Raw genomic sequence first — 13,121 nt, forward strand, 5'->3', positions numbered from 1 at the left:
GTTATATTTAGCATTGTTTAATATTAAAAAATACTGATTTTTAATATTGAAAATAAAAGCATTTAATATCTCTTAAAGGGTGACTTATCTACTTTATCCCTGGAGGGGGTGGTGGTGTCACACTTGAGTATTCACTGGAGCAACTCCCAATTTTCCAGACCCTTTAGGGGACCAGTCAGGGTCATCCCCATTGTGATGTCTAGGGTGTGCTGCTGGGGACTGTGGCCCTGGAGGGTGGCTGGAGCAGGGGCTGCCACCTGCACACAGCCTCTGCTGCCAGGTGGGATAGACAGAGGCCCTTGCTCTTCCTCACTCAGAGTGTGGGGTTATAGCTGGGCACTGCACGCAGGCAGTGGTGGCCCTAGGCTAGGGCCTTGCGGCAGGTGCTCCAGGCGTGAAAACAGCGGGTGAAGGCCCAATGCTCATTGCCCTTGCGGACCAGGCGCAGACGGCGGGGGCGCTCCTGCCCTTTGGACCTCAGGTGCTGGATGTACACCTGGTGGGCAAGGCCAGCTGTGAGTCCTGGGCTGACTTCCAGACCACCAGGCCTGGCCTCCGCCCTCCCCTCCACCCGGCTCACCTGGCAGGCCTTCAGACTCAGTTTGATCTCCACCTGGCTTGTCTGGGTCCCCACCCACATATAAACCTGTGAGGACAGCAGGGAGGTGGTTCACAAGGAACTCAAGAATACGCCCACGTTTCCTGTCTCAAAATTCTCATCTATACAAGTGCTCAAATGGGCAAGTTCACTGAGGTCTCACCTCTTGGCCATTGTCTAACAACATGATGTCATCATCTGCCAGGTCATCTTGGCAAAAGTCAGAGCATTTCTCAGTCACTGCAAAGTATCCCTTCTCATTGGAGCACCTGGAACCGGGTCAGGGAGAGGCTGAGGGTCAGAAGGAGCAGTGCCAGGAGGAAGGAGGAAGCTGCAGGAGGGTCAGGGCCCCAGCCTCACCGGAAGAGGCGGGTGTGCTTCATGTATTCAGCGTCATCGTCATAAGGCTTCTGTGCCCCGATGCCTACCCAGAAGAAGTTCTCGGGCTCCTCACCTTCATTAATTACCTGTGGGAAAAGGGCTGGTCTAGCACCAGGCCTGTGTGCCTTCACATATGTACCTGTCATCAGCCTGCCCTGTTTACCTGCTTGCTGTAGGAGCTGTCAAACATGGTGTTCATGATGTCCTCCGACAGCTTGGCCTCATCAGGGTCTGAGGCCCGGCCCACCCACGCGTATACAATACCCTGGTTGTCTTCACTCTCAAAGGGTACCTGGGGAGTGTGCAGGGAGGGTCTGGTCAGGCCCACCCTACACCCCTCCCCTCTGAGGCCACGCCCACGCCCCCACCTTGAGGATGAAGCAGAACTCAGAGTTGAGGAGGCTGGAGTCAGTGCTGATCTGGATGCACCTGGGGAGGGAGAGGTGGCAGCCAGGAGTCAGGGCAGCTTGCCGACATGGCCACCACCACATGCTCCCTCCCTGAGCCACGCACCGGGTGCAGAGGGCACTGCCGTTGGTGCGAATCTGGTAAAGGCTTGGCTGCAGGGCACCCTGGGCCACCTTCCTCTTGCCCCGATGGATGATGAACTTTCTCTTGAAATGGGATAGGAACTTGGGATTCTCCTGCTGCTGTGTCATGCGCACCACCTGGGGGTGTGGAAGTGTAAGGTGCAGCTCTCTGGGCGCCCCCTGCCCCGTCGCAGACCAAGCTTCCCCTGGATCCTAGACCCACTGGCCCTGACACCCCTCCGGAAGGTGCGTGGGCAAGGCCCCAGCTCTGGGTGGTCTGGGGGGCACACCTCCAGCCTGCCGGGGAAGAGGCTCTCGAACTTCTTCTGCAGGCTGAAGGTGAAGGTGAGCCAGCCCATGTTGGAGGCTTCGCGGCCCTGCCAGAAGTACACGGTGCACTGGAAATCCTCCTCAGGCTGCTTCTCCTCCACCTGCCCAGCATCCTCCTCGCCTTCCTTGCCGTCGGACAGGGTCTTCTCCTCCTCCTCATACTCCACAGGCACCCAGTACCTGCAGGGTCAGAGGGGCCGTGAGCAGGGGCTTGGGCCCCCACCACCAGGGGAGGCCCCGGTGAGGGAGGTGTCCTGGGGCGGTACCTGCAGAGGAACACGTAGCAGTCCTGCGTGTAGAAGTGGCCGAACTCCTCCTCGGGCAGCCGCGCAAACTTCTTGCCCTCTAGCACAAAGCCCTCCATGCCGTCCAGGTCCTCGTTCCACTCCTCCATCAGCTGCTCCGCCTGCAGGCCCGACGCTCGTCACTAGGCAGGCCCAGGCCGGCCGCGCCCGGGCCCCGCCCCCGCCGAGCCCCGCCCCCACCTCGGCCGGCGCCATGGGCGGCTGCCGGGGCAGGAAGAGCGCAGTGAGGTCGGCCTTCATCTGGTCTTTCTTCTCGGTATCGCGCTTCACCTTCCCTGCGAGTCCCGGGCCCTGCAGCACAGCTTCTGCGTTGCGCGTATAGTCCACTGTCAACACGTCGTCCCAGTTCTTGAACTTGGCCTTGAACACCTGCCGGAGGTTAAGAACAGGGGTTGGAGCCAGAGGAGGCTGAGGGAGACTTGGGAGTTGGGGCCCGGGAGCTGGCCGGGGCCTAGAACAGGAAGGGGGCGGGCGGCTGTTTGGGGCTTGGGCAGAGCTCTGTAGGGCTGTAACCCAGCCACTGAGGGGTCCCGGCTTGAACTGCTCACCGGGGGTGTTGGCCTCCACGGGCTGGGTGCACTGTGTACCTGCGCCTCGGTGCCCTCGAGGCTGCGGCTGACCACGGCGTGGCGTGGCCGGTGCAGCATCCCACACAGCTCCTGGCCCAGCTTGAGGGCGGCGGCACGCACCAGGCGCGGGGACTTGCGGCCGAGCCAAATAAACACGTCGGACCAACAGTCCAGGATGTACACGCAGTGTGTGTCCAGCAGGCTCTGCAACTGTGGGGCCAGAGGTTGGAGGTCAATGCGATGCCGCGCCATTGGGGAGGGATCCCGCCCGTGTGTCCTCCCTTTGCGTCTCACCAGCCGCATCCTAGGCATCAGTTCCACCTTCGGCCGTGTCTTATGTTCCACAGACAGCTTGTAGTTGATCTGCGGCAGCTCCAAGTAGCCGAGGCCCAGGCCCACCTGGCAGGGGAAAGAGGTGGGTGTGGAGAGGGCGGGGCCTGGGGACATGAGCCGCGCCCACAGTAGGCCCAGCCCCAACCCCACCAATTTGAAGGGACCCTTCCCGGCCGTGTGCTCTCAGGTCCGCTGCCTGTCTGCTCCTGCCCCTCCTCCTCTCTGGACCTTGGTTTCCTCCCTCTATCCCAGGGTCGTTTAAGGGCATCTTGTCCCTCGAAGGCTTTTAGAAGGTGCTTTCCCTGCCTATCCCGTCCAGGTCCTTACCGCCCATTTCTAATTCTCTAACTTGTCCTTTTTCTCCTCGCAAAAGCTCCATGGCTTCCAGTCACCTACAGCATTAAGGCCCAGCGCTCAGACACTTCCCAGCCTCCTCCTCCAGCCCCACCTTCCTGGAAACACACACTCTTAACACCTCCTCACAGCCAAACTCCATGTCAGTCTCCAGACCTCTGCTCAGGCTAGTCCCTATCCAGAACGTGGCAACCTCTCCCCACCAAAGTCCAGACAGACACCACAGCCCATGTCCCAATGGGACTGCTGGTAGAGTCAGGCCAGCCCTGCACTTCAGTACCATAGCTCACCTTGTACAGCTTGGGCTGCGGGGGCCAGAAATCATCAGGCACATGCTTCTTGATCTCGGAGGGCTCCCCGCCCAGCACCTCCCAGAACTCTGGGGGCTCCTGGCCTTGCACCAGCAGCGTAATCTCTGCTTTCCCTTTCCGCTCATTCTTATTAATTTTCTCCGCAAAGAGCCTGAGGGCAGGGTGCAAGCCCTTAGTGAGGCCCATACCCCTTCCCTGGTGACAGTTCTTTGCACAAAGCACTCCCCCACATTGGAGTGGAGCGTAGGCCTCATACCTGGCCTTGGTTGTGCAGCTCAGTGTGGCCTGGGCCCCCCGCCACACGTAGATATCCAGCCCTCGGTCCAGCAGGAAAACAAACCTGGACAGGAAGGGCAGGAGGGGCTGTGAGGGGCACAGTCAGTGACTGTCTCCATACCCTGGCCCCACCCCAAATTCCTTATTATGGTCCTGCCAAGCTCTGTGGGACAGGGGTTAAAAGCATGGCTGGAAAGCCTCTTTTGGCGTCCAACTTGCTCCCCACTAGTGCAGAAGAGATGTAGGATGAAGCACCGCACCCTGAGTCATGGGCTTACCTCGGGTCCAGGGAGGCCCCCTTGAGGGGCACGGGCTCCAACTTGATGTTCTTTTTCCCATACACGCGGTACATCCTGGGGGCCAGAGCATGGGTGGCACAGTGGGGCGCCAACAGGATGGCTCTCCCTTAGCACCCACCTTCCCCCAGATCCTTCCCAGATGAGTCTGGGTCAGCACTACCCACCCACAGCCCCTCACCTGGTGACATAGTGCGTGTCCTCCACAGTGTAGAAGCCACTGGCTGTGCCACCCTCAATGTAGGAGATGTTGTTGTCAAACACCTGTGGCAAGGTGAGGTCCTTCACTGAGTGGCCTCCCTCCCCCCACCAAACACACCTGTCAGCAGGGCACAGCACAGTGTGCAGGCGCAGCAGGTGCTACAGATCCACGATGAAGTGAAATAAATGAGTAAGTAAATAATACCTTTGTCTATAAGCATAAACATACTGGATGGAGTGTTAAGATGTACAGAAGAAGGTGTTCAGCCCTGCGCAGGTTTAGACAGACACAGCATGTTTAGATAGCCATGGATCAGGGTACAGGACTTGGTTGAATTGGAGTAAAATCCTGTGGGTGTGTGGGTGTCTACACGTAACCAGCTCGTGAACCCTGCTTACCGGTCCTGCCCTTGGCCCTGCCTCCTTGGTGCCCAGCTGGTGGCCCACCCCCTAGCTACTATTGACCCTAGCTCCCCATCCCTCTCCTGACTTCCCCCTCTCTGGCCCTGCTGTCTACTGTGTGTTGGGACCCCTGCCACCTTTGGCCCATCGGCCCTGCACGCATCCGGCCGGCCCGCCCCTCCTGCCGGCACCTGCAGGAACTCCCCGCTCTCCTCGCCCATCTCCTCCCGCACGGTGCGGCACTCAGCACCCAGGTAGTTGCGCAGGTTCACTGCGTGGATGGCTGAGCAAGCTTTCTTGTCCAGGGTGGCCTCCCCGCCGATCCAGTAGTAGATCTCCCAGTTCAGAGAGCCGCTCTCGTCCAGAAAAGTCTGGGGGCCAGGGCATCGCCGAGTCAGCCCTCGCCCAGGCGTCCTGGCTTCCCCACTCACCACAGAGAGGCCACTCTTACTGGCAAGGAGGTTCCTGGGCCCCAGGATGGGTTGCACTGCCACCTCTGCCTAGGCCATCTCCATCTGGCCTTCTTTGCAAAGCCCTCCCCTCCCACCTTGCCTCAATGAACAAAACTGTGGAGCTGGGGATTCTGAGTCATCTAAGATGCAGGCACTGGGGGTTATGGGCCCCCCAACAGCATGCTGCCCTCACCTTGAGCACAATGTAGCAGTCAGCCTCATAGAACTTGCCGTGGAAGGCCTCCTCCACCAGCACAGGCAGGAAATTCTCGATCTGCCAGATGGTCAGGCCAGGCAACTGGCCCACATCCTCCGTGAAGAACTCAGAGTAGTCCAGGCGCGGCTTCTCCAGACCCTGGTCCCAGCGCCGCACCTTGCCCCCGGTGGCTCGGGCATCTATGCTCTCCTGGGGTCAAAATCAATGCATGGCTCAACTCTGACAGCCACTCAGGCTGGCCTCTATGCTTGCTACCCACCTCAGGGCCTTTGCATGGACTGTTTTCCTCACCCAGGGCCTCCTCTCCCTCTTGGCCTGGGTCACAAAGTCTGTCTTGAGCATAGCCCAGGGCCTTCTGTCCCATCCCAGCCCCTGGCTTAGCTTACCTCCTGCTTTTGGTTCTTCTCCTGGGCCACATCTGACATGCCCTTCAGAACCTGCTTGGCCTGGTCATCCTGGGCCGAGTCCTTGCGCCTCCGAAGCCGCATCTTGCGAGCCAGAGGGTCCTTGGGTCCACTTCCTGCTTAGGGGAGGGTCAAATAGCTGAGCCCTGTCTGGGCCCCCTCCCTGGGTGCAACCCCCACCCAAGGACCCAGAGACTCACGCGTGTCCACCCAGTTTACAGATGGTAAGTTAGGACCCCCACCCGCTTCGCAGGCCAGACCTTCCCATTTACCAGCAGCTGCTGCTGCCACAGTAGCAGGGGAGGCGCCCGCCAGCCGTAGCTGGTTCTGCAGTGAGAAGTCGATGTTGTACCACTCGGCGGCGGGGTCAGCGGGCTTGGGAGGCATGACCAGACTCGGGTTCTCCCGCACATCCAGGACCTGTCTCATGGGGTGAGTGGAGGCACTGAGCCGGAGCTCTATCTGCAGCCACACCAAACCCGGTTTTCTGCTCATTGTAACTGTCTGGGCTGAGAGCCCAGGGCTGGGGCCAGGGGCCTGGAATTGCACACTGGCTCTGCAGCTGCCCCCTGTGGGCTTCCGTTTTCCCATCTGTGACATGTGACCTTGCAGGCTGGCTGGGGCTTACATGATGCTGTTGAGCGTGATATGTACACACGGCTCCTTCTCCCCACCCTGGCACTGACCACCCCTCCTGCAGGCGTCTGGGCCTCCCTCTGGTGACACCCTTTGCTTGGTCTCTCTGCACCTTCGCCTACCCCCAGGCCCCACCTCCTGACTGCCGGTGTGCCTGGGCCTGCCCTGACCTCAATCTCCATCAGGAAGTGGATGGCCTCCGGGAGAGTCACCAGGCAGTTCTTATTCAAAATGAGTTTCCTCAGCTTTGTACACCTATGAGGACAGAGCCAGGGTCTCAGGAAGGAGACAGACAGAAGGCAGGGGAACTTCCAGTCTTGGGGTTGGTGGGGCACATAGGGCAAGAGGAAGTGAGCAGTTAAGAAACCAGGAAAGGCAGGAAGGCTGGGGCGGGTGAAACTGGAGTCCCGCACAGCTGACTGAGTTTTCTGTGGGTTCTCCAGAACCACATTTTTCCAAGTGGCTTCTGCAGAACTAAAGGCCCCTGGATATGAATAAGAGGGCACTAAAACCCATTCTGTCTTCAGATTAGCTTGGAAGCTGCCGGAGGGCAGGGGTCCCCTGTTCCCTGCCTGAAGGACTTCTCAAGAGCTGGGAGGCCACACTAGTGGGTCCTGGGACCTCCATAAAGGGAGAGAAACAGCACATGTCCCAAACTCACACAGCAGGGGAGCCCCTCCAGTCCTTATCAGTGTCCTCCCAAAGGGTGCTCTGAGGAACCCAAACCGGGAGTTGCTGGCACAGGACTGGTGGTCTTTATCCACAAAGCCAAATTAACCCATCCTTTCTGTATGATGCATGAAGACCACAGGATGGGTGCTGGCTACAATTCCAGGGTTCTCTGGAACTCGCCCAGTCTTGCCCCAGCACCTGCACAGGCTTTCGGGGATCAATTCCAGGTTATTGTTGGCAGCCATGAACTCCTCCAAGCTGGCCAGCTTGCCGATGCCTGAGGGCAGCCCATCGAAGTCCAGCTTGTTGGAGTTCAGGTACAGCTTCTTCAGCCTGGTCAGCTTGCAAATGGCCGACTGTAGGGACGGGTTGAGAAGGGAGTCAGGGGTGGCAGCCATGGCGGCCCAGCAGCCTTCCCCTCTCCCAACCCAGGCACAGACGTACGGGCAGTGAGGTCAGCTGGTTTCGGGAAAGGTTCAAGGTCTCCACATGTACCCACTGGTCAATGCACAGGGACAGCTCTGTGATCTGGTTACTGCTGAGGTTGAGACGGCGCAGGCTGGGCAGGGTGTACAGGCACTCGGGCACCCGTGTCAGGTCGTTGCAGGACAGATCCACATCTGGGGCATGGGGGGTGCGTCAGCCAGCTGCTGGGGGCGGCCAGCCCAGTGTGAGCCCCAGCTATGCCACCTCCAGGCTCTGTGGCCTTAAGCGAGTGACTTAACCTCTTTGAGTTTCAATTTCTCCACTTGAAGAAGCTTCTCATACCAGGTGGGTCTAAGCATAAAGTCAGTGCTCAAAACTTGGTGTTACTACTAGTCATCACAGTAATGACAGAAATAATTAAAACATAACCATATCCTTTTCCCTCTGGGATGTGGTCAGAGAAGCAGGGCCAATTCCTTCCTCCACGAGGAAGCAGGGGACCTGAGGGAGCCGGAGAATGAGGGGGTTGCCCAGGGACTACCAACCTGCTAGGCTGCCCAGGCCCTCCAGGCTGGTCGGGAGGTTGCCCTGGGTACGCTGCGTGTTCCTCAGGTGCAGGGTCTGCAGGGCCGTGAGCGCTGGGAGCTGCCTGCAGGGAGATGCGGGCAGTCAGGCCAGGAGCATACCCAGGGGTCTGAGGGGACAACACTGAGGGCAGCCATGGAGTGGGTCATTGGGACTCAGGACTGAGGCGGACATGACAGGGCAAGATGGGGTCGAAGGGCACACACCACACAGGGCAGGTGTGGGGCACAGGCCCAAACAGGAAGGGGGGCCTACTGCGGAGGGGAGGGGTCAGACTCCCCCGGATGGTTCTGGATGGGAATCCCTGGGGGGCGCCCACCGGAGCTGGGCATGCAGCAGTGGGTTCCCATTGAGCACGAGCGTCTGCAGGTGCACCAGGCGGCGCATTTGTGGGGGCAAGCTCTCCAGGCGGTTCTCGCTGAGGTCCAGGTGCAGCAGGTCGGTGAGGTTGATGAAGAGCTGGTTGGGGATGGTGTCAATGCTGTGGGCAGATGGGAGTGAGGCGGGCAGGGGCTCCCAAGTCAGTGTCAGACACACACCTCCTGTCCCCGCTGTGTCCCGCTGTGTCATAGCCTGGACCCTCCCCGACCCCAGTCCAGAGCACCTGTTGTGGCTGAGGTTCAGCACCAGCATGTTCTTGGCGCTGTCCAGCTCCCGCGGGCACTCTGTCAGCTGGTTGTAGCTCAAGTCCTGGTGGGAGGGGCGGGGCCAGGTCAGGGGTGTCAGGGCTGGTCTGGCCCCACCAGGCCTCTGCTGAACTTGGGGATCAGGTGGGGCACTGCAGAAGGAGTGGGTGACAGGGCTTCCAGGCCAAAGGGAGATAGCCAGGACCCTGGGAGGAAGGGCCCCTAGGTTAGGGGTCCGCCTCCATGAGTGACCTTGGGCAAGGCACTGCCTACTCTAAGCCTCAGTTTCTCCTTCTGTTGAATGAAGTAACAATGGCCCCAGGGACCGCTGTAATAGATGGAGACTGACTGGTGGGGCCAGTACAGAGGCCAGGTGGGTGGGTGACCACTGACCAGGACCGAGAGGTCATCCAGCTTGAAGATGTCATCAGGGACCCCAGAATTCTTCAGGTTGTTGGCTCGAGCCACAATGGCCTAGGGATAAACCATGAGCGTCTGTGATTCTTGGCTTCCACTCGCAGGAAGAGGCAGAGACATTAAGGAGAGATGCCTCCTCAAGGAGCCCACCAGAGGCCAGACCCTAGAGCTTGCCCACCCTGGACTTTGTGTGCAGTCCTTCCACCAGGCAAGCTCTTCCTAGCCTCCTGATGAGCTCTTAGTGACTCTTCAAAACCCAGCTCAAATGTGCCCTTAGAGCCCAGCACAAGGTTCTCAGGGACCTTTTCTGATCAAACAATCCCTCTTCTTACCAATTTCAGAGGGCAAGATAGGGTATAGCTGTGAGTCAGGGTTTCTAGAACAGGAGAGGGTTGGACTACAGAAAAATCAGAATGTAGACCTGGCAAGTCTTTTTTACCCTTTTACAATTGAAGTGTCATGCTATAGACATGCAGCTAGTTCAGGGGGGAAGGACAGGCCAGGGAGTGGTGGTGGGATTGTAAGCAAGGCCACCGCCAACTCTCTTCAGCCCTGGCATCTGTGTGGTGCCACACTGCTGCTTCACAGCCGTTACCCACTAAGCCCTCCCCAGAAAGTGAAAGCGACTTGTCCAAGGTCACACAGCCAGAAGTGGCAGAGCTCAGATCAGAACTCAGGCAGGACAAGTCCGGAAGTTGCACCCTTAGTATCTCAGGGCTCCAGTCTTGGATAGGAACAACCCTTGTCGATGCCTAAAGGGACCGACCTAATTTGGGGGAATCAGAGGCCCCACAGAGAGCAGAAGGGTGAGAGGACCACCCTGACCACTTCCCCTCCTGGCTAAACACCACCAGAGTCCAGCTCCACTACTGCCTGGCTGTGTGACCTCAAGCAAGTGACCTGCCGCTGTGGCCAAGCGTCCTCATCCGTCAACTTGGCAGAGGTCAAGATTATATGAAAAAACCCACATGGAGAGTTGGAACGGTGCTCAGCCCCTACCAGCCATCATCACTGTACTGGCTGCTGCCGTCTGAGCTGGGTGGGAGCTTGGATGTTTTGCGCTTTCTCCCCGGGGATTACTCACTGCAGGCATTAACTGTGTCCTCCCCCCCCTGGGGTGGGCCCCTCAGTCTGACACGGGGATGGGCCTGGCCCTGCCCTCACTCCCAGGCTGGACTCCGGTGCCCCCAAGCTTGCACCTCTGGCTGCACTCACCCGCAGCGACGGCAGGCTGGATAGCTCTCCATGAAGCGTGGTCAGGTGGTTGTGGCTCACAGACAAATGCTCCTGGGCAGGGATGGGGCAGCAGAGGCTGGGCAAGTGGGTCCAGTGTCTACAGACTCCCCATCTGCCACCACAACCTTGCACCACCTGGGGGGCCCTTGGCCACACAGGCCTAGTCCACCCTGCAATCTACCCTCCTCACAGACCCAGCCTCCTCTTGCATACCTCCCGGGGCAGGGTGCTCACTTCACCTCTGCCAGCTCTGCTCATGGCTGTCAATGTCTTCCTCTTGTCACGTGTCTTCTCTGTGCAGTCTGCCCACTTGGCCCAGCCCTATGCATAGGGACCCTCCCTGCCTGCCCAAAGCCCCTTACCAGTTTCTGCAGTGCAGCCAGCTCCTCTGGCAGGTAGCAGAGGCCTGTGCGGTTCAGCTTCAGCCATCGCAGACTGGTCATAGCCTTGACATTCTCAGGGAAGTAGCCACCCTGGGGACCAGGGGTATGTCATGGTAAGGCTGTTCTAGGAAAGGAGTACCCCAATCTACCACCCTCTGCAGCCCCCACTGCCCATAGGAGCCTTTGGGGAGCAAGAAAGCCACTTCTCCCTAGCTGTGTGACCCTGCATAAATCCCTCCGCTATGCTGTGCCTCAATTTCCCCACTTATAAAACAGGGCTAATAAGAGCTCCCTCATGACAAAGGTATTGTGAAGATGGACTATTACCAGGATGGCTGTTAGCCTAAGACCTGCCCCTCTTGCTGGACTACTAGCCCAGGAAGGCCAGGACACAACTGGCTTGTTCCAGGCAGCATCCCCAGAGCTCAGCTATGCGGTCAGCTCAGCTCAAATGCCTTCGCTTGGCATTCCAGGCCCTGCCTGGTCTGCCCTGCGATGGGGGCTATCCCCAAGCCTCTGCCAAGGCCCCACCCATGCCCCCACCCTGCTCTCAGCATACAGACCATTAGTGGCAAGGCCCAGTCCTGTTGTGAGGAACCAGGTCCCCACCTTGCACAGGCACATTTGAATTCATTCGCTCACTCCCCACACTGGCACGCCCACCTCAGTACCCCCAGCTCTCATGGCAGGGAGCTGGCAGCAGCATGTGACTTAAGTGTCCCCTTCCCCTACGGCCACATTCCTGGCCTGTAACTCAGATTCTCCCAGACCAGACAGAACACTGGGACCCCAGGGGCAGACCAAGCAGCCCCTCCCTGTACCTGGCCAGCTCTCACCTCTCTGGTCACCGGCACCGCCCACCTCATCCTGACCCTCTAACTGCCTCGCCCACCAACTGGCTGGTAGGCTGGGCTGTGGTTGCTTGTGGCCCGATCTGTCAGTCTAGCAACTGCTAAGACACCCCCCTGGGCCTCACACTGCTGCAGGCCACACTCTCCACTCTGACTAATTTTAAAGATCCTTCACCAGAAGAGAAAACAGAGGCTCGCAGTGCGCTGACCTTGCCCATGCCCACACAGGACGGGGGTGGCAATGTCGCCGACAGGGCAGTGATGAGTTGGCTACAGACCCGCCCCCTACAGCCCAGGCAGCTCGCCCCAGAGTCAGGGCCCGGCTTGTGCGTGTGACCTCAGAGGGTGGAGAAGGAGGGCTGGCGAGGCCGGAGCGAAAGTTTGAAGACCCCCAGGCCCTTCTCTAGCCCGGGTAGGGCCCAGATCCCGGTATGGGGACAGGAAATGGCTCCCTTCTCCTGGCGGGACCCCGAGCCCAAGCGTCCTTCCCGGCTGTGCCCGGTGTCGGTCTTCTGGTGCGGAGGCCCGAGTACCGGGGTAGCCCCAGCCGCCCCGCCCGCGGTCCCGGGCGGCGCACAGCCCGGGGGCGGGCGGGACAGGAAGCGGAGAACTGCGCGGCCGGAGCGGAAGCGACGGCCTAGAGGGAGGCCAGACCCGCTGCCTCACCTTGAAATCGTTGCCACTGAGGTCCACGCCGCGCACGAACGGCAGCACTCCGGTGGCCTCCATGGCGCAGCTCTCGCTGCGGGGTCGGGCGGGCGCTGAGGGCGGCCTGGAGAGCCGCGGGCTGGCCGGCGCCGGCCCCGCCCCTTTAACCCGCCCCCGCCCGGCGGGCGGGAAGGGGAAGGGCGGGCCGCGCCCTTGGGGACTCCGCGCACCGGCACTCGGCAGGAAGCACCCGCCGCCGGGGCTTTAGGACTTTCTGGGCCTCAGTTTCCCTATCTGTTCACTGAGCGTAAGGCCCTCGAGGAGTCCCGGCGCCCCCTGTGATCGCGCAGGAGGCTACATAACCTCCAGGCCAAGTTCCAGCGACCTAGGGCGGGGTGTGTCGCGGACCCTGCCGGTCCAGGCACTGTTCCTGCACTGCTGCAGCAGGTGAAGTTAGCCATGACCTCGGGAGAGACTAAGGATCCAGGCCGCACGGGCGCAGGTTCCCAGGGAGTCTGCCCGCTGGGCCCTGCATGGCGGCCAGTGGTGGCAGGGCACCTAGGTTCTTGGGCCCTGGAGCACTGGACAAAGGGCCCATGTCTGCTCCTGGCCTCAGTGTCATCTGTGAAATGCTTTGTAAGGTTGTCGCCAGAAACAAATGGATAAACCCATGTGTAGTTCG

General features: G+C 59.8%; 1 protein-coding gene across 3 annotated transcripts; it reads right to left on the reverse strand.

Moving 5' to 3' along the window:
* Nucleotides 1-37: 37 nt before the first annotated feature.
* Nucleotides 38-12,614, reverse strand: FLII (FLII actin remodeling protein). 3 transcript variants are annotated; one of them, XM_037019502.2, is made up of 30 exons: nucleotides 12,458-12,614; nucleotides 10,920-11,030; nucleotides 10,537-10,608; nucleotides 9,298-9,378; nucleotides 8,883-8,968; nucleotides 8,598-8,759; nucleotides 8,239-8,342; nucleotides 7,712-7,887; nucleotides 7,466-7,623; nucleotides 6,766-6,850; nucleotides 6,232-6,379; nucleotides 5,942-6,075; nucleotides 5,532-5,744; nucleotides 5,078-5,257; nucleotides 4,465-4,547; nucleotides 4,266-4,340; nucleotides 3,968-4,051; nucleotides 3,691-3,862; nucleotides 3,008-3,112; nucleotides 2,732-2,923; nucleotides 2,325-2,513; nucleotides 2,106-2,245; nucleotides 1,800-2,019; nucleotides 1,493-1,647; nucleotides 1,348-1,408; nucleotides 1,143-1,271; nucleotides 959-1,065; nucleotides 762-867; nucleotides 581-646; nucleotides 38-496 (listed from the first exon to the last, which is right to left on the reverse strand). In XM_037019502.2, the coding sequence occupies exons 1-30, from the start codon at nucleotides 12,518-12,520 to the stop codon at nucleotides 362-364; spliced, it is 3,792 nt and encodes a 1,263-aa protein (XP_036875397.2). In that variant the 5' UTR covers nucleotides 12,521-12,614; the 3' UTR covers nucleotides 38-361. The 3 variants fall into 3 exon arrangements, with proteins under 3 accessions (XP_036875397.2, XP_036875396.2, XP_073090823.1); XM_037019501.2 differs by having other exon boundaries at nucleotides 5,942-6,078; XM_073234722.1 differs by lacking the exon at nucleotides 12,458-12,614 and adding an exon at nucleotides 12,001-12,024 and having other exon boundaries at nucleotides 5,942-6,078.
* Between the last annotated feature and the right edge of the window lie 507 nt (nucleotides 12,615-13,121).

This window comes from Manis javanica, chromosome 4, assembly GCF_040802235.1.
Source record: "Manis javanica isolate MJ-LG chromosome 4, MJ_LKY, whole genome shotgun sequence".
Taxonomy (NCBI): Eukaryota; Metazoa; Chordata; class Mammalia; order Pholidota; family Manidae; genus Manis; species Manis javanica.